Source organism: Zonotrichia leucophrys, chromosome 20, assembly GCF_028769735.1.
Source record: "Zonotrichia leucophrys gambelii isolate GWCS_2022_RI chromosome 20, RI_Zleu_2.0, whole genome shotgun sequence".
Taxonomy (NCBI): domain Eukaryota; kingdom Metazoa; phylum Chordata; class Aves; order Passeriformes; family Passerellidae; genus Zonotrichia; species Zonotrichia leucophrys.
Window position 1 is genome coordinate 11503086 of NC_088189.1, and position 18755 is coordinate 11521840.

Here is an 18755-nt window from a genome sequence, read left to right on the forward strand (position 1 = left end):
TGTTTGCAGTCACACAGTGCCATGGAAAGTGCCAATGCAAGTGGCAATTTCACCACAAGTGGCTCTTGTCAATAATTGCCTCCCATCCATCAGTGTAGCCTGCCAAAAACTAAAGAAAAAAGTGAGGAGGGAAGAAATAGTCAAGCTGCCTATATATCCATTATAGATGAACTTATTCTGAGAGGAAAATTCAGGGAGGGAGGCGCCAATTATCAAAACTAACAAAGGAGAGAGAGGGAAAAATATCACAAACCCCTACCTGGTAAAAATGTGGCCAGAAGGTGCTGATGGCCAGCTCAGCCTTCACCCAGCCCTCGGTCACCACTCCTGACACGTTCCAGATGGGGTTGCCCTGGGGGCCCCCGTTGACCTTGACATAGACGTTGAGGGAGCCGGGGCTGGAGCGGTCGCGGCTGGACAGGTAATAGTGGAAATCAATGCAGTGCGTGTCATTCTCCTTCAGAGTGGGCAGCAGCAGGTGAGCTTTCTGCCCTGATGCTCTCCCAGAGCTGTTCACCATCATGAAGGAGCCTGCAGGGCAAAGGGAAAAGAGAACAGAGTGGGTTTGGTTGGATTTTCAGGTGTAAGCAGCTCCATTTGAAAATTCAGCCTTTTACCACCCACAAAACAAACCTTCCTCTGAGGGAAGCAGCTGTTTGGAGCCAGTTGTTAGGGAGAGAAAGGATATTAAAATTGCAGGGTATATACACCAGTAGATTCAGGGCTAGCTAGAACCACTTTAATTAAATAACTTAAAAATCAAAATAGAAATGCTGGCTTGCTTGTATTATTTTATCACCTTGTGATCACACAGTCACTCTAAACAAAAGAACGTTCCCACTTCAAGCAACAATCAGGTTCTCCTGCTGCACACCATGCCCCAAAGGCACATTCAATAACAGGTAACAAGTGACAGGATGAGAGGAAACAGCCTCAAGTTGCACAGGGAAAGTTTAGATTGGATATTAGGGGAAAAATCTTCATAGGAAGTGTTGGAAAGCACTGGAATGGAATGAGGAGCAACCATCCCTGCAAGTTTTCAAGAAATGTGTGTATGTGGTGCTTGAGGATGTGGTTTAGTGGTGAGCATGGTGTTTGGTTGATGGTTGATTTGATTATCTATAAAAGTAATTTCCGACCTTAACAATTCTATGATTCAACACAAAAACTACAACAGAGCAAGCTCTCTGCTGATATTTGACTGCATCAACCAATACCCTTAATTCCAGTCCATATTTGTGAACCCTGGCACCTGAATATTTGAAGGTCATGTTAAGAAAACCCCAATTTTCAGAGCCCAACCAAGTGAGGGATGTTGACAGAACAGCAACATCTTTACTTGTAATAATGCAACAGGACAATAATTCATGTGGGAGGGAAGGGTAGGCTGAATTTAGGGAGGGAAATGTATACTGAGGCAATTTATGAGTTTGTTAACCTGGAAGTCTGCATCGTATTAACTGTGGCACTCAATGTTGAACTCACATTTGGATTCATCAAGCAGTTATTTTATAGCACATTGTGTCTCCACTCATCTCCTCACAGATGCATCAAGGTGACAAATGTCAGCAATAAGGGAGAACATGATGAGAGTTATTTGATTCAATTCTGGTTACAGGATCTCCTTTATGTGGGTGCAGACACTCACACTCAGAACTAAAGAAAACACTGGCATGGGGAAGGGGGAATCTGTGTGTCAGCAGCCAGGCATGATAATTTTTAATCAAACACAGCCCTCTTGACACTCCTGGCTCTGATGCTGCTGCCAAGCCACACTGCAGATGTGTTTGTGTGCTGGCCTCTCGCAGTTCACAGAAGATTGAGTTTGAAAAGCCCTGCCTCACTTCTGACCTATTGACTTTCCCTTTTCCTCACCACAGCACGTGACTCAGATGAGCCAGGCAAACATTTGGATCAATTCTGTGCTGCGAACAGTCATATATAATGAATTTGTAACAGCTACAAGCAACTTTCTCTTAGAAAACTTCTCCCCCTGTGTTTATATGATATATGTTCATTTTGTAAAGGAATAACAGGAGGAAGTCAATTTTAAAAAAAAATTATTAAAGTTACACACTCTAAAGACCTTGGGAAATTCCAGTGCAATGCAAGAACAGCTGGGGAAGAAGAAGAGACTCTAAGAAAATTTATAGGCAAGATGGTCTCTGGCAATGCTGCCTTTCAGTGGAAATGAAGGAAAAACAAAAAACAAAGTGGTCCCAAGTCAAGAAATTCCAGATTCTCTGAAAGAACTTGGAGAAATGTTAGAGCTGAATCCAAACTTCCTGGTTTCAGTCTAAAAATTAGGATCCTGACAAATGCCCATTGCTGATGTAACTCTGCCCCCAGTCAACCACAAAATACTCTTCTTCAGCATGCAATGTATACACACTACTCTTAAAAACCTACTCAAATAAACTTTTGAGGAACAAACTTTTGAAATTTGGGTTCAGTTCCTAAGAGCTGAGAACATTTATTTTCAGCAAGCACAGGTGCCAGCAGGCCTGGAGAGGCAGCCCAGGCTGTCAGCTGAGGGAGCAGCCTGGGATCCTGACCCAGCCAGGCCTGGGCAGGCTGAGTGGGACACCCAGACCCACCAGGGCTGGAGCTGGGACACCCAGATCCTCCCTCTGCTCTGCAGCCAGGATGGCAGAGCTGGAGGGTTCACCTGGAGAAGACAAGGTTCCAGAGAGACCTTAAAGCACCTTCCAGGGCCTAAAGGGGCTCCAGGAGAGCTGGAGAGGGACGTAGGACAAGGGATGGAGGGCCAGGATAAGAGGGAATGGCTTTAAGCTGAAGGAGGGGGGATTTAGATTGGAAATTGGGCAGGAATTGTTCCCTGTGAAGGTGCTGAGGCCCTGGCACAGATTTGGAGCTACTCAACCAGGAGAAGAGAAGGTCCTGGGTAAACCTTAGAACCCCTTCCAGAACCCAAAGGGGTTCCAAGAGAGGGGCACAGGAAAGGGTCCTGTGAACAGGGGGGATAGTTTTAAACTGCCAGAGGGCAGAGTTAGATGGGATTTTAGGAGCAAATCCCTCCCTGTGAGGGTGGGCAGGCCCTGGCACAGGGTGCCCCTGGATCCCTGGCAGTGCCCAAGGCCAGGCTGGACAGGGCTGGGAGCAGCCTGGGATGGTGGAAGGTGCCCCAGGGGACTGAATTTGCTTTAAGGCCCCTCCCAACCCAGCTCAACCCACTGTGGGATTCCAGGATCTCTGTCAGTACAGAGCTGCAAGAATCACTCTTCTGCAGAGAATTTGGGAGGGAAGACCATGCAAAACCACAGAGTAAGGGTGGCAAGGTCTGCAGGATTCCAGCAGCTGCTGTGAAAGGCTCTGCCTGAGGCATTTCACTGGAGTACAGGGCAGACAAGCTCTCCATGTGCCAGATCCCACCCTGGGGGAGGCAGGTGCAGCCCAGAATCACTCCAAGAACAGCAGAGCTCCTGTACATTCACAAGGGTTTGACCAAGGGCCTCCCACACTGAGGAAGCACCCAGGAAAAGGGATTTTTACACCATAATTGATTGCACAGCATTCCAGGCCATGCCTCTCAAATTTTCTCTTTTTAATTTGGACAGTATGTGAATTATCCTGCCCTAAAGAACTGCTCTGATCTGTGCTGTGTCTAACACAATGCAGCCCTGAACTGCGCTGGGGGAGGGAAGTGCTTCAATGACAGCAAAGTTAGGGAGTATTTCACTTTTACAGATCCATATATAAAAATAACGAGCTTTCCTCTGGGAGAAAAAAACATCAGCTTTTATAAAAAAGTTCCAAGCAATAATTACAATTTTATTTTTTGCCACCCACAAAATAATGAATCACAAGCTATTCATGGCCTTTTGTGCAAGTGCTGACACTGGGGAGAGTGGGGAACCTGAATCCAACAACTGACAACACCAACAAGAATACCTATCCACCGAAAAGCACTTATCAAAATAATTTGTCTTAATTACTAAAAAAATAACCTTGCAAACAATTGTCATGGATAAATTATTCCCAGCTTCCTATTTATAATATATGATTTTGTTTAATACAATATGCGTAGAGATACAGGAGGAAATCCTATAAGAAGCACAACTTTATCAAGTCCTGATAAGGGGTATTATTTTATGACAATGGAAAAGATGAAAAATATCCACTTACAGAGCCATCTCTGCCAGAGAAAATAACTCACACCTTGTTTAAAGGGATTTGGGATTTGTTCCCTAGGAACTCTACCACAGTTCCTTTCTTTCTGCAGAGCTTGGAGCGACAGCTTCCCCACAAACCCTTCCCTGGGATATCCCAGGCACAGCTCACCCCACAGGATCCAGAGAAAAACCTCAAACCTGGCAATGCTAGGGGCTGAAAACATGTAATTCCATCAAGATAATCACTGATATAAATTATATATATATATATATATAATTTATATATTATAAATATATAAATATAATAATATTTAATATAAAAGTCAACTGTGAATAAATTATAGCAAATATCCTATAAATTGACTCCAAATAGACTTTTTTTTCCTTTTTTTTTTCCTTTTTCTTTTTATAGTGTGAATTTGAACATGTATCCTGTTCTCCAGGACTTTCACAAAATTGCTCTTCATGCTCCAAGATCAACAGATGAGATCCATGCTCCTATTTACAAATTTCCAAATTTGTCTATGGAACTTGTGTGGGCAAGATCCATCACTTAGGAGTAGGTGAGAGATCATGAAAACAGCTCCCACCAGGAGAAAATAAATAAAAGACAAGGCAGCCTTTTAAAGACAAATGTGGTTTTCCTCATTATCCTTAATGAAAATTGACATATTGTGATTTAGGGTCTGACAGCCTTCTTTAGGCTGAGCACAGAGCTGAAGCTGATGGGACTTATTCTCAATTTATGGGCCTATGTGTGCAAATAAAAGAGATACAATCTGCTCTGGCACCAACAAATCACTTGTCACAGTTTCCACTCATACAAAGGACTAAGGAATGAATTAACATGTCACAAATGGAAATTATTGACTAATAGATGACTGAAAGCCTCCTGAATGTCTCCAGGCAAGAGTATGAATAAAACAAAAGGTATCTTGGAGAAACTCTTGTTTAGACTGTTGCATATCCAATTGGGGGAAAAAAGAAACTAAAATATTATTGAGTTTCATTGTTTTGTTTACTTCCTTACAAAGTTCAAGTTTCCAATACTACACTAAAATGAAAAAAAAAATGAAATTTGGACAAAAAAATTATATATGCTGGATAAAAGTTCTTTTTTATGTTTATTTGACAGAGAAGTATAAGTTCATTCAAGCAAATTGAGCGTAAGGTCAATTAAACATGGTGTTCTTGGATCAACAGGTTATATGAATTAATATGGCTGGTTTTATCCTGACTATGTAAAAATGAATGTGTTATGCTCACATCAGTCAGAAGCAAGAAGGACAGGGAGACTGTAAATAAATTCATTTTCAAAAATCCTTTCCAACGGCAGCAACATAAAACGCCACTCTCTCCTAGTTATTAAACATACCACTGAAAATTGGGGAATTAAACCATGAAGTGCTCTCTAGCTGGCCATAAATTTCAATTTTTCCCCTGCTTGGTGGATAATGATGCCTTGATAAGCGTCCTATTATTGATGCATCTGCAGCCCAGCTCCCGTTTGCGGAGCCGAAACGCCGCTCTGCAGCAGATGGTGGCTATTGTGTTTACACATCAGCACTTTATGTTTGCCTTCCCTCACGTCTGCAGTAAAGAGAAGGCTGTAATTGAGTTTTTAATGGCTTTGCACATTGTTCATTAAGTTTACACGAGTGTGCTCTGACAAATGGCAGCTGAAGGAACGCGGAGCCGCCGGCAGCGCCCGGCAGACCTTGGCTGGTGCTGTCTCACTGCTGGCTTTGAAGAGCTGGGCTGCTTCAAAAGTCAAATTACAGCAACCAGGAAAGACTTGAAAAAGAAGCTGTCAAAATGCTCCGCTGCAAAATGAGGCTTCTAAAAGCCTGAGCGCCAAACCCAGGTGTACGGTGTTGTTCTAAAGAGCAGACTCTTCCTGACATGAAGATGCAGGTTTGCAGCAGGTGCACCAGCCTGTTTTGAGACACAGTTGTGTTTATTGCCAGAGAACAACTCTATCTCCCAGAAAGTGAGTCTGACACCTGTCCTTGTTAAGGCAGAACAAAGCAACGTGGGATAATGTGGGCTGAAGGGGCCTCAGGCCAAGGCCCTGCTCAAAGCAGGATCAGCCCTGAGCTTACCACTGAGCCTTCCACACCTCCCCCGAGCATTGCCCATCCCCAACCTCCTCCACTGCTTGACTACCCTCATATTTTTTCCTCTTTTATTCAGCCCAAAACCTCTCATTTCCAGTTAGATCCTCTGTCTCTCATCCTCCAGGCACCTGCTGTGGTACAAACTAACTCAGTGCTCCCGATCTCCTCCTGGTAGGAAAGGATTTGTGAGGTGAGGCTTTGCTTTGCAGTGACGTTGGCAAGGGGGGCTATTTACAGACATAAATGAGATGGGGCTGCTGTGGAAAGCTCCTCAAGCTGTTTATTTTTCAGCATCAGTCTCATTACATGGCTATGACAATGGGCAGATGCCACCAGCTCACAATCCAGTCAGCAGGCCAAAAAACTTAATGTTACAACATTTTATAAGCTTCTTGACCAATCACACAAAGCAAAAGCACATTGACAGTAGTTCTATCCAATCACCATAAGCACAGGTACCTTTGGTTAAAACAATGCTTGCTCATTTCAAATACAATACCTGCTTGTAAGCCTTAAAGCACAATGCACAGAGCTCCATTATTAAGCTTCAAACTTCCTAATATCTTGCTAGATAAACTTTTCTGTAGCTTAGAGAGTTATTCTAGACAAGCATTAATACACAGATCATTGTTCTACTTGTCCTTGCTTTTCTACTTTTAAGTAATTTTTCTGCTGAGCAATCTCATGGCTGCTGCTTAGCTCTAATCACAGTTCTGCTATATCTGAGGCATGCCTTTTGCAGCTTTCCCCAAAACCTTCCAATTTCCCCTCTAATTTTGTGGATTCCCACATTGCAGGAGTGCTCTGACCCTTTCCCAGTGTCCCATTCCCAGGGTCACTTCACTACCTCCTACACTGAGACAGAGCATGGGAGCCTTTCCCTTTTTCCATCCTTTTATCACAGGGATGTGCAGAAGCTCAGATCAGAGCAAGGAGTCTCTCTGAACTACCTTCAAGTCACTCTGAAGGTCACAGAAAAGACCCTTATACTAATATTTTAAGTATATATACTATATACATATATATATATGTATATATACTATATATATTTATATATATATAGTATATATACTATATATACTATATATATATATAAGTATATATACTATATATACATATACTATATGTTAAGTATGACAAAATATGTTTGTGGTCAGCACAACAAAATTCCATCTACCTCCACAGTTGGTTTTCAGCAGTGGCAAAGCAGCCGCTTTAAGCAGACTATAAGAATTCTTCACAGGGTGCTGTGAAGCAGAATTTACCATTCCAATCCTCTGACAATCAGTAATATAAAGATTTTTTTGAAGTCGAGAGCTGCATTAACCCCATTTATTAATTAGCCGCAGAATGATCTTTCTCTATCATTTTTGTTGAGTCAGGAATAAGACTCTGTCAATGAGCTCTGGAGTTGGATTATACATTGTGCTGGGGAAAATAAGTGAATATTTCCATGCACTTTAAGATTCTGTAACTTAATTTGTAGTTATTTTACAAAATTTATGATTACCTACCTGCTGCACACTTCCCACATTTTTACATCCAGTTTTCTGTATAACACTGAAAAAGGCTCAGAAATCTCTTCCCCTCACTGATGTACTACAGACAGCAGCGTTTGTACAAACCCAGGAATTCTAAATCTCATAAGCACATCCCTTTTCCATGTATTAGGGCAAAATCAAACCCATGGGGTTTAATTCTTAAATGTGAGTCATACTGAATTAATTTAGCTGTGAAATTGTTTGATTTGCTGATAAATATGAATATAAATGGCAATGAGTTCAGTATCATTCATGAGGACAATTCATTCACTTGGGAAATAGTTGGATAATAGGGAAGAATTTTTTAAAGAGACAGTCTGCTGCTTGTAAAAAGCTTTTCTTCTGAAAATGAATGTTATTAAAAGTATTATGATTTTGGGAGATTTTTGTAAGAAAAATCTTCTCGGAATGAGACTGACCTCATATTACCTCAAATATGTGCTGTAGATATTTAAAAGAGTGTGACATAAACACTTCCCCAGTCCTTCCTGAGAGATGAAGTGTGTGCAAAAGTGGGTCTGCTTTGCCCATTTCCAAAAGGCCTGGGGAGGGGAGAAGCTTGCAACGCCTTTGCTTTATACATAAAACCAAATAATTCTGGGCCTATGCTCAGAATTAGGAAAAGCAGGTTTCCCCCAGGTCCATAACTGCCAGCTGCACACTCTTCCACTGATTCCACGGCCTGAGCCACGGAATGACTGAGCCATGCAGGACTGCAGCTTTTCAGTGTGTGCCCAGATACTGCTGCCCATAAAACACGAGCGCTTTGCTATCAAACTACACTCCTCTTACAAATGCTGCCCAAAGCCTGAATCGCGGTGACCCACAGACACTGAAAGATGTTCACAACCCAGAATTGATGTCTTATGAAGGCTGCACCCAAGATGAACCAAAATTGTCCCAAAATGCTCAACCAGGCACGGGGTCTGTCATTGTGATCAGTTCTGCTCCATTTGCACCTTGCAGTTCATTGTCCCATTCCAGCTTTAGCCCAGGCAGTCCCACCCTGCTTGTTTTTCTCTCTCCAGCCCACGGTGTTTGTGCTCTTGGGCTGAGATTTGGATCATTTGTCCTTGGTGCCCAGCTGGAGCAGGAATTGTTTTGTCTCCCTGCTCTGTGCACAAAGCTCACCATCCCCAATGTGAAACTCAGACCCACACACTAAAGCAATACAGAACCTGAAAAATACAACAGCTAAAACCTGAGGCATCAGAATTGTCTCCAGCCAAGTGGCAGCCTCCCTTTATCCCCCCTCAAGTTAATGCTGAAGAAAGGAACATTTACTGCAGAAGCTTCACCAGCCTGGATGGGGAAGACTAAACTACCCCTGACAGAAGGAGCAAGGCAAAACTACATAATGGATTACAAAGAAAAATAAAACACATTTTAATGACTTTCTGGTGATTCAGAGTCACCAAACCCTCTTCAACTACAAAATCCATACGGGAGGTGGTCAAGTGACAAAAAAGCCAACAAATGCCTAATTAGCAGAGGGCTTTAAGGGGGATAATGGGATTCCTGCAAGAGGCTGTGAAGCAGGGACTTGGGAAGGACTCCATTTGTTAATGGGATGCTCTTTTAACCTTGCAAGATTATTTAAATCAATAATAAAAATAGCTGCTTCTGTTGTTAAAAGCATTCTTCCAGCAGTGTAACATTTTGTGCAACTTTTGGTCACAAAAGGCTGGCCTTGACAAGGACAGCCAATGACATAGACTGAGAGATTTGCAATAGAAATATAAAGTTCAGGACTCAGGTTCTGACTTCGTCATTTCCTCAGTGACACAGGTTTTTATTCTTTATTGTCCAGAAGAAAATTCAACTGAAACATGAAGACAGAACTCCTAAGAATAGCAATGAAAAGCAGCACTTGGGAGAGTGAGAGTGTCCAACACAGAAGAGACAAGAGGACATTTTCAAGCACAGGAGGGACTTATTGCCTCAGTTTTTCACCAAGGCATGATCTAGAAGTGCAAGAAAACTGACTGTAACACCTCAGAAGTGACAAGGCAGAAAAAGGGAATAATATCTCTATCTCTATTGCCTGTTTCTGGCCTCAGCTATGGGCCAGAGTGGTCTCCAGTAGTCTGTACTCAACATAGAAACCTGTTGGATCCAGCGTGAAAAATCAGCTCAAAAAAATGAATTCTCATTGCTGTGGACACAAGCACAGCAATGATAGCTCACTGCACTTCCAGCCATTTGTTCTAAAGACATTTGTTGAGTCAGTGAGCTCCTGAAGGCATTGACATCGAACATTTCCAGTCTATAACAAGCACTGCACCGTTCATCACAAAGATTCACGACAACGTTTCTCACTTCAGTGGTGCAAGGTGATCCAGCATGGCTTTCCACCTGCATCTCTAGAGCACAGTCCTCTCCTCCTTAAAAATCACCAGCTAGAATAGCATCAGAAATCCAATCACATTTTCCTCTCCACCAACAAACTCACATTTTTATTTACAACATAAATCATTGTTCATGAGGATTCAGAACACTTCTGCTCTACAGCTACAGCCCATGTGGCAGCTATTCTGTGTATCAGAGAATCCCAGAATTATCTGGGTTGGAAGGAACCTTAAAAAACATTTAATTCCACCCCTTTCCATGGGGAGGGACCCCTTCCACCATCCCAGGTTGCTCCAAGCCCTGTCCAACCTGGCCTTGGACACTTCCAGGGATGGGGTGTCCACATGCTTCTCTCTAGAGTCCACTGCTATTTCTAGAATTTTCCTCTCATATTCTGTAAACTTTTCTTTAATAAAAGCCCAATTGCTACAGCTGAGAGCCTGGGTTCACTGAGAAGCAAAAACTAATGTGTGCTGTAGAATCAGAAACAATTCTATAAATCTCAGCAGTGAAAAACCTTTTTAATAGACTCATTGCCAGCATTCACTGTTCGTAAGGTCACTGCAGTAGTTTCCTTCAACAGTGTCCTTATTCTATTATTTACAAGCATGGTATAAATTGTTTGGCAGGGATATTTTAAAAAAGAGTCCATTAACAGTGGAGTTACACCAGTCTATCAGGTAATGGCATTTGTAATAAAAACCATACAATTCACTGTAAACAATAGTCAGGAATTCTCTGCAAATTTAATTTTGTTATGTGATTATCTTTCAAAACTGATGAAAATGTACACTAAACCTTGCAAACTGAAGAGGTTTATTTGCTTTTCATTTCCAGTAGCCTGACAACTACTTATCCTACCAATCACTAGCTTACCACTCTGGTAAATATAGGCAGTTTATTTAAACAGCTAATAATGTTTATGTAATTAAATGGGCAAGTAAAAAATAGGGGTAATAGCCATTATGGGACATAATATCTTCACTTAATGACATCAAAATTCCGGCTCTTAACACTCAAGAGCTTTATTGCACTGAACCTTGAAAGAAGTCCCAGAGACATTGTGGGGACAGGAGTCCCAACCTCTGCTCGAAGGCTCTCCCACAGATGTTGCTCAAGAAGGCTCAGGATTCAGCAGAATTCACCATCCCTTCCTCCCCTGATTTAACCTGGGGCATAACCTGCTGTCAAATGCACTGCTCTCTCTCAATACCAACAGGAGAGGAGCTCAGAGGAAATGGTCAGCGCTTTTTGAGCAAGTAATTGCTGCTTATTCTACGTGCCTCAGCTTTGTATTCAAACACAGGGCTAATGTGAAAAAATTAAATTCTGTATCCTGTCAAAACCCTATGGTTAAAAATAAAAATCTCTCCAACCAGGTTGATACAGATGCAAAGAACACATGTTTTAGGTTGGTGACTACATGCAGCTGAATAATTAAATCACTGCATCTCAGCCACTGCAACATCAGCTCTCCTTGGAGGGGGCAGCAAGCCAACAAAGTCTGTTGCTTCCCAGGGTAAAACCTCTCTCCAGAAACAGGATCTGATATGCTTAAATGTACATGACATGCACAAAATTTGGATTAAAAAGTCAGGTTTCCAGTGCTCTCTATCCCATGAAGATCTGATTTATGTAAGGGTGAAAAGACACAGAAAACAACTTCTAATAGCACATGATAATCCTCACAGACTGCTCTGCATCACCCGGATCCAGTGGCTGCTCAATTAAGCCATTATAAATTTAACAACAGTCCTTTGCCAGGGTAGCCTTTGTTCTCGACTTTTATTTTGTGTTCATCTTATTTTCCAACTCATTTTTTTCTCTGAACACATACTTTTATTTTTGCCTAATCCTCTCCCCTAACCACACTTTAAAAGATAAAGGACAGACTGTACCAACTCCATTCTGCCTCCTTCTCCCTTCCCAAAGATGCAGCAGCTGTTGGCTGCAGCCTCATGTGTGAGAGGTGCATGGATGAATGGTTCCAGGTTCACAACAAGGAATTACAATTATAACAATAATTCATAATTGAATTTATTTAGTTTGGCTACTCTGGAGCCGCTGAGGTTGAATGCTCTCAGGTGGTTACCCTGGTGTTGTTCAAGGTTCACAGGCTCCAGTTCTGTGTCTAAAAAAAGCCTCTGTGTCTCCAAAGCCTCACAAGACCATCAGCTGAGACAGCTCTACCCAGAGCCTCCTGCTCGTGGCAAGTTAATAAACTGTGCTTATCTTCGTGCTGCTGTGGTTAATTAAAACTGACATCAAATCTAAATTGCTGGGCCAGTTGGACCCTAAAGGTTGAACCAACAAGGGCTTTGTGGAAACCACTCTTGAATTGCCTTTGGCATCAGCCAGGCAGCTGCCAGAAGTATTTTGGTGCAAACATCACTTTCCTGGGCAGCACTGAGCTCCACAGCTCAGGCACATATTTATTTTCAATACATTGGGCTCAGTGTTTGCTTAATCATTAAAGACAAATAGCTAAATATATTTTATTACATAATTCTAGAGTATTAGGAGCGGTTTCCATGTCAGCCAGAATTAAATGTCTCATTAGCAGGCATGCAGCTCCATTGCCAGCCAACATTTATGTTCTCTGCAGCTCAGCTAACATTTCCATATGTTTTGTATATGCAACATTTTCTAGGAAACTGCAGAGGGATTATTACCTTTTCTATTTGTGACAGAAAGCACATATTAAATGTAATGCCAAAAGGCAACCAGAGCAAATGATGTCTGAAAAGGAATTGTGTCTTCAGTTTTACATAACTCTGCTCTAACCATATGGTCACTTCTGTGTACATCTAAGAAATCAACACTACAGCTCCAAACTCAGAATATGTTAAAGGTCAAAGGCTGAGCTATTTTTTGCACCAAATTTTCAACTTTGATGAGCTCAGTTTCTGAGCACTGGGTGCTGCTGAAGTCACTGCTGCTATTCTGGGAGCGCTGCAGCACAGCCAAGGATGGAATTTGGCAGAGTGGGCTCAGAAATAATTAAGGCCATCTCACAAGCCACCACAGAGGATGGCAGCACAACAATTTCTGCAAAGGAGCAGCTCCAGAGTGCCAGAGCAGAGGCTGGTGCAGCCCCAGAGGGATGTGCTGGCACAGGGGGAAGGAGCCACGGCCAGCCCACGCCTTTCCCAGCTGTGATCACCAGCATTTGCTCATTCCCATGGGAACCAAATTACACCACATTTTTCTTCTAAACTCACTGTTTGTTTGCATATCTTAACTCCTGTTAGAACTGCAGCACCTAAACAGGGGGGCTGCTACCAGCACCCTCTTTTCCAGGGGATTGTACCATGCAGGGGAACATTGTCCAGCTGAATGTTTCTGAGTTATATTTCCAAAAAAATGAGAAAAAGAAATGCCAGCTGGAAGCAGCTCAGTTGCCCAGAGTGGCTGCTCCTGGTGTTCACTGAAGGTGCCCAAGTCTCTGTGTTAACAGACTAATTTAATCCAAAAACCAGCTATTTCTGCATCAAATCAATAATTTGGTGACTGGTTCGCACCACAACACAGTATTTGTGCTTAAAGAAATCTGAAAACACACAGTTATAACTAAAAATTATTAAACTATATCCATCATTACACCAAGGCCTAATCATTATTTAAGGAAACATCTGATAGCGGTGAAACTTGACAAGTATTTTTGCTCAAATATCTTGACACTTGTGTTGAGTAACAAAGCATTTTTTTAGTAGCTTGGAACATGCTGCCTTTGAGCCACTGCATACTTGCCCCTGTTTTAGTCAAATAGCCTCAGAACACTTAAAGGACACATAATTTGCAATATTTTATCATGTTTCACTTCTTGGTCTTTTTGATATTAGGCAGAAACAGGATTACCAGTATCTACAAAGGCAGTTAGTCCCATGTGCTTTCTGAGCTGGATGCCTGTGTAAACATTTTTTACTAAATTGCCCAAAAGTACAGAGAGATTTATTTCCTGTGGACTGCAGTTCATTTAGAAATAAACAGCGTTATGTGCATGTTGTTAAATTTTTATTAGAAATTAATGGTATCTACTGAATCACATTTTCTGGTCCTGATTTTCCTGCTGAAAACCAACAGGGCAGGATACTACCAGAGCCATTCTGAGCTCTGCAGGCCATGGCAGATGGACTTGATAGCACTGCTTGGATGGGAGCTTCAAAATTGTAACTGCTGAGTTCCTTGATCCATCTAAATCCCGCTTTTACCCGTGGTTCCTGCCACAACAAAATAATTGGTTCAGATGGTCAGGATACACTGAGTTTATAGAGTAAGCAGAGTTCATAGTATTCACAAAAAATCAGAAGTTTTTATGAAAAACTGCCCCCAGCCTGCCCCAATCTGATGAGCTGTTAGCTTATCTCGATTTCCTCACAGCTCCCCACACCTTTTTCTCTCAGTGCTACTCTAGTCATCCAATTGTCCATATTTTCTCACAGAATGGAATTTAATGCATTATTAGGAAGGACATTTGGGCCATCAGTTGTGAACTCTCTGACACTTTTGACTATTTGCTGTCTGCACTCACCTTCAAAACCCACAGGGAGTTTTGTTTCCCCCTGAGGATTACTTTAGATAATAAACTCTAAAAGGTATTTCAAAAGCTCTGAAATAAATCCAGTTTAAATCCATTATTACACTGGCACAGTAATTTCTGCACAATAGAATGTCAGAGTTTTCCTCTGTAAAGGTTCTGATGGTGAGTCTGCTGTGCTGGACCCACCTTAAATGAATTCATCTTTTTATTATTGTTTTGATCATGTTCTCTCCAAGCTTCCTGAAATTATCCCCATTTTCTCTTCTTCAAAGAAAAAATTCCCACTGCTTTTCTATTTACTGCTCAATTAAACAGCTATGAAAGAAATACATCAGCAAAGCAGCCACTTCACTCCAAAATCCCCTCAGATGATCCAAGACTTGTTGTTCCTCACCAAAATGATAACCAGCCGTTTGCCCAACACTTCCTCGCTCTGACATCCACCAGAAAGGTCCATAAAAAGACACAGTAATTTCTAGAATTAACACTAGTGCAAAGTAATCATTTGGAGCCTCTGAAGTGTGCATTTTTCTCTAAGTGAAACAGCTAATTACTGCTGTTCTCACTGACTCACCAGTTCCCATTTCCTGCAACTAGGAGATTTAAATAAACCTAGAATCTCCTATTCTTATTCTGAGCTTCTCTCTTCACCCCAGTTTCAAGTCCCTCCACTACAGTTTGGAATTATTCTTAGGAGACTCCTTTTCATTTTGGAGAGCTGAATGCCATTTTTATCCTCAAAGTTTACATTTATTTGAAAAGCTGAGAGATTTGGGCCTACTCAGCCTGGAGAAGAGAAGGTCCTGGGTAGAGCTTAGAGCCCCTTCCAGAACCTAAAGAGGCTCCAGGAGAGCTGGAAAGAGTCCTGTGAACAGGGGGAATAGTTTTAACTGTCAGAGGGCAGGGTTAGATGGGATTTTAGGAGGAAATTCCTCCCTGTGAGGGTGGGCAGGCCCTGGCACAGAGTGCCCAGAGAAGCTGGGGCTGCCCCTGGATCCCTGTAAGAGGGAAAACTCAGCAAAGAGAAACCTGTAATGATGAATTTAAGCTGAAAACTCAGCTTAAACTGACAAGTTCAGGGCATGGAGCTTAAACACTCATTCCATGCATGTCAGGATCCACGAGGTTTGCTCTGCTCCATTGGGATTAGGAGCAGAACTGATAAACTCTGCACATTTGGGACCATCCCTTCTGCAGGGAAGTGCTGGGAGAAAAACTTGTTATTACTGGGAGGGCACTTGAGGTGTTCACATGACAAAGCTTCACCTGTCTGCTACTGGTGATGTTCCTCATGGGCACCAGGTGGGATCCCTTTAGCAATGTTTTGGTTGTAGCAAGGTTCCTGTGCAAGGAACCTCCAGCTATGGATTTTATCCCTGCATGGGGGATGTGTGTGCATGGAAACAGCTCAGAGCTGCTTCAAAACATGTGGGAATAGATAGGTAACACTGAACCTGCAAAGGCAGCAAGGTCACAGGGTGTATAATGAAAATGTATGTAGAAAATATATAAATATATGCTGATAGTATGAGTGTCTTCCTTAATGGCTTGATAGCACTTGGAACCACAATTCCAGTTTTGAACCAAGGAGAGCTTTTCTAAACTGCATTCAGAATTTTTAAGGATTACATTGATTTAAGGAAAAACCCCAAACCCTATACATATATATTTTAATTCTAAAGATAAATAATTTTCATTGCTGTTTTAAAAAATAAACACAATGGTAAGGGGTGGAATGAGATCTCTGAGGTCTCTTCCAACCCAAGAACCATGATTCTGTGTTTGAAACACATCCAGATCCACACTACAGCTGGCAGTAGCATCCTGTGTACCGACTCATCTTAATTCTTCCACTGGAAGCAATGGCAAGATCTGCATGCACTTCAGTAAAAAAGCAGCTCTCTGACACACTTTCAATTCACTAATTCTGTTTATCGAAATTGCTGTAATTTAAGCAGGTGTAAAACATTTGGGGGGATTACACATTTTGCTCATTAAGAGACAAAGAATACCGAGAGATGTTCCTGGCATAAATAGGAATAAAAACTAAAATTCTAAATTAAACATCTTGGAACAATATAAAACACTGTGGCTTGATTGGATGTTAGGCAATTACAGATGGCCAAGAGGTAAAGTAGAAACTTCTGTCATGTTTTAGAACCTGAATGCAGCTTCAGTCCTGGCAGGACTTCAAAAGGGAACAGAGATTTTTCCACAGGCAAGGCTTATCCTACAATTCCAACACTTAGCAATTGAAACAGGTTGTAAATACCTTGAGTAGAAGGAACTCAAATTAAAACACACTTGAGCAGTTCTCTGGGGTTCTGATCCTGCTCTAAATGACCCAGACAAATGAAGCTCCCCCTGAACTCAGCATGATCAGCATCAGTGCCAAATTATTAACAAGCATTTTCTCAGTAGGATTATCTATCCCTGAAAAATAATTACCCCTCACAGCCTTGCAAACAAACAAGCCATTTATGTAGGATTTACACTGAGTTAGCTCACAAATTCCTACACAGCCTGACCTTCTGAGCATGCAGACACAGTTAAGCTTGCAGTTTTTTCATTAATCTGTGCTACACAAATCTAATCCAGGATCATATTCCTACTCCTCCCAGTTTAATATATCAAATTCCACCCTTACTGACGAGTTGTGTTCTAGACAGTTCCAAGCATTACATTTTTCTGATATGGATTTGGGGATGGAGATTTTCCCAACATCCACATCCTGCTCATTTTTAGAACGTGGTTTAAACAGCTCTAGCAAACAGGATGATTTTCATTCAGCTTTCCACTTGTAAACTCCAACTGAGTTGAAGGAACAGAATTTGGATGCCATCCTCCACATACAGATACACAAACACACACCCCAGATTCCTGTCAGCCTCTGGACATGAGAGTTTTTATTCCACTGACAATAACAGTGTAATTTGGGATGTACATTAGATTTACCCAAACCATACACAGTGTGACAGATATTCACTGTGCTTCTGCCACTAGAAATGCCACTTGGTGTCACTTATTCCTTTGGTTGTCTTGACAATACCACACCAAGCATTAAAGAGATGCCTGGCTTGTAAGGAAATTCAGCAATATCTCTTGATAAACATGTGTGTCTCTGCATGTCACAGTTACAGGTTGCTGATATTTCCCTGAAGAGATTAAAGCTCTCAGATCTCTTCATGCAAGAAAACTACCCTGGTAACTTTATCTTTTACAGATACATGCCCAAATCTTCAAAGTATTTGTCAAGTAAGTGTTCAGAACTCTTTTCTGATCTGTGCAGAACACAGGTAGCACGAGAATCAGCAGGATACTTCAACATAAACCATCTTGGCTTAAGAAGGCAACTCCAAAAGAAAACTGAGTGCCCCTGTTGTCTTTCAGATTGCACTCAACCAGACAGATGTGGTGAAAAAAATCACAGGAGAAATAAGAAAATATCTTCAAATGCATAAATGAATAAGATTCCTTCCTCCAATAGTTCAACATGAAACAGATCATTACAAAATCTTCTTTATTAACATTACTTAAACTTGCAACACAGTCCAAAAAATAGGCAGTTAAAAATGCAGCAGTGTTAACAGCAAAAACCTGGGACAGATCTTTTACAGCTCCCATTCCAGAGGACAGATTGACTGCTATTGCTGTTACACATCCTCCATGCACAGGGCAAGAATGACATTCCAGTCACAGATTAAACCCTAATAAAGACTAAATTAGGAGGTTTATACTCCTAAAAAACAACTGCTGAAATGATCTCCATGTTTATCACAGAATCACAGAACAGGCTGGGTTGAAAAGGACCTTAAGGAACATCAAATCCCAACCTCCTTGGCCACAACAGATTGTGACTGTGCTCACAGGGGTCTTAGGACGAGGGAAGAGATGAGGATCTGACTCTATGTTTCAGAAGGCTGATTTATTATTTTTTGATATATATTATATTAAAACTATACTAAAAGAATAGAAGAAAGGATTTCATCAGAAGGCTAGCTAAGAATAGAAAAAGAAAGAATGATAACAAAGGTTTGTGGCTCAGCTCTCTGTCTGAGCCAGCTGACTGTGATTG

General features: G+C 41.6%; 1 protein-coding gene across 5 annotated transcripts in view; it reads right to left on the reverse strand.

Annotated features, from left to right (window-relative positions):
• Nucleotides 1-18755, reverse strand: part of PTPRT (protein tyrosine phosphatase receptor type T) — a 482418-nt gene that overhangs the window by 298488 nt on the left and 165175 nt on the right. For all 5 annotated transcript variants that reach the window (XM_064730049.1, XM_064730046.1, XM_064730048.1 and 2 more), the window contains exon 3: nucleotides 260-531. In XM_064730049.1, the coding sequence (XP_064586119.1) occupies nucleotides 260-531 (272 nt within the window). The remainder of the gene's footprint in view (nucleotides 1-259; nucleotides 532-18755) is intronic.